The 2,119-nt window shown below is 31.8% G+C and overlaps 1 protein-coding gene across 1 annotated transcript; it reads right to left on the reverse strand.

Annotated features, from left to right (window-relative positions):
- Positions 1–750: 750 nt before the first annotated feature.
- Positions 751–1,516, reverse strand: LOC145011335 (zinc finger protein ZAT11-like). Its single transcript, XM_078970036.1, has one exon. The coding sequence runs from the start codon at positions 1,382–1,384 to the stop codon at positions 845–847; it is 540 nt and encodes a 179-aa protein (XP_078826162.1). The 5' UTR covers positions 1,385–1,516; the 3' UTR covers positions 751–844.
- Positions 1,517–2,119: the final 603 nt, after the last annotated feature.

Raw genomic sequence — 2,119 nt, forward strand, 5'->3', positions numbered from 1 at the left:
CATGTTTTTTTTTTCAATAATTTGAACTCAAAATCTTTGAAATTTATACTAAATATTTTTACATGAACTCATTATTGATCAAAGAAACAAATAACGGGATGGATCTGCCATTGAATTAGCATGAATCACTTTCTATTGAATTAGCAATTGCTTACAAAACAACGAAGGTGACGTTCATACACGATTATAACCCCTATATACACGTTTTCAAGAAATGTAAAATATAATGTGATATTGACAACTTATAATAAGATATAAACTTAAATGATAAATTCTTCTTTTATCTTCCAACCAACTTTATCATCTGGAGTAGATGTATTATTTTATTTTATTTTCTTGAATATGGATCGAGCAAATCTCATCATGACATGGATATGACGTCGATATAATTCTTATGCATTTTCTATTCTGTTTCTTATAATTTTCAAAACAAAATTATAAGATCGTATTTAAAATTATATAAATTTTATTATAAAGTATATATATTTCAATTTATAATCCTAAAACTGGATCAAACCGGAAGATAAATAACTAAATAAGATGGAACTTGCTCCATAATCCTCTCACATTTCCAGCTTGAAACATTGACTTTTATTTTATTTTGTTTTTATAAATACTGGAAAAAAACGCTAACTAACCATAAAACAATATTAAAAATACAATAAAATATAAACCATCATCTCCCATGTACAAAATTCTTCTTTTGGAAAAATTAAAAAATAATCCACATTGTGATCGTCAAAGGGTATAGAATATAAACGTAAAATCTATTAAAAACTGTAATTAATTTACATATAAAAAGGTGAAACTTTCTATAATAATAATAAATACATCAAAATTAATCTTATCGTAAAAATAATTGGATTGTAGTTGGAACCCCCTTCCCAAACCGAAATTCTAAATCATTTTCTAAAGGCGTTAAGTTCAAATCCAAACTAAAAACCCTTCTACTATTAACTTTTTTCACGACTGTTGTAGGAGATTCAGACGATGGAAACGACTTGTTCTCATTGGTTGTGTTTGCTCTATGCCTTCTCATATGTCCACCCAAAGCTTGCCCTATAGCGAACTCTAATCCACATATCGAACACTCATGTGTTTTGGGCTTAACAGGAACCACGTTGGTGCCATGTGTCAACTCGCCATCAGTACTGAGTCGAGGCTTCTTGTGACTCGCTCTATGACCACCTAGTGCTTGGAAAGAAGGGAACTGACGATTACATGTCTTGCACTCAAAGACTCGGCTAGGTGAGTTGGTTTCATGATATTGCTCGTTGCTTATTGGATTTGAACCCCTTGAAAGCATCATCAAGCAATTAGCCATGTTGCTTATGGCTGTATCTAACTCAGCTTCGTTGGATCTCTTCATCGGTAGATGCACCATTTATTAAGATCGTAAAGATGATCAAGAACAAATATTTCTTGGGGTTTTTAATACAGAATCTTGAAGAACAGGTTTTTTTGATGGAGGGTTTTCTGTGAAAACAAGAATAGAGTTTGTTTATGCGCAAATGGATTGGATATGAATGAAACAAGAGTTGATTGGGTGATTGGGTATTTATAGGTGACAAGTTTTGACTTCTTTAAGTTTGACCGGAGAGTGTGGACGACGAAAGTGACACGTAGTTGCTTGTGGGATTAAAAGCAGTTGAACACGTACGTACAGGTGAGCCCGATTTAGTTGAAAAATTAAGGGTACTAAAGTGTAAAAAAGGGAGAATCGTGGTGTGAAAGCGAAAATAGTTTAGCCGACTAGCCATCATGGACCACGTAAGTGTGACTAGAAACGGGTTAGTCGTGGAGCCGCCGAAAATTCAAAAACTCAGATTTTGAAGCCAAAGTAGGACTTGTACGGATTCTAGAAAGAGTCACGGATGAAAAGATCTAGATGTTATTTTTGTAGGTTTGTTTATTGATGTAGAAAAGTTAAATTTAACAGAATTATCCTCTCGACCTCTGGTTTATCTTTTAAAATGATTTGAATTTGTTTTATGAGAAAATGATTATTCTGATTTATAATTTGTTATAAATATTTCAAAATTATTATTTTTTCAGATGGGAGAGTGACTTGAAAAGGTAATGAAATTTTAATTTTATTTATATTTATTTACTGAATTTT

The sequence above is a fragment of the Lactuca saligna genome, chromosome 8, assembly GCF_052625555.1.
Source record: "Lactuca saligna cultivar CGN05327 chromosome 8, ASM5262555v1, whole genome shotgun sequence".
NCBI classification, from domain to species: domain Eukaryota; kingdom Viridiplantae; phylum Streptophyta; class Magnoliopsida; order Asterales; family Asteraceae; genus Lactuca; species Lactuca saligna.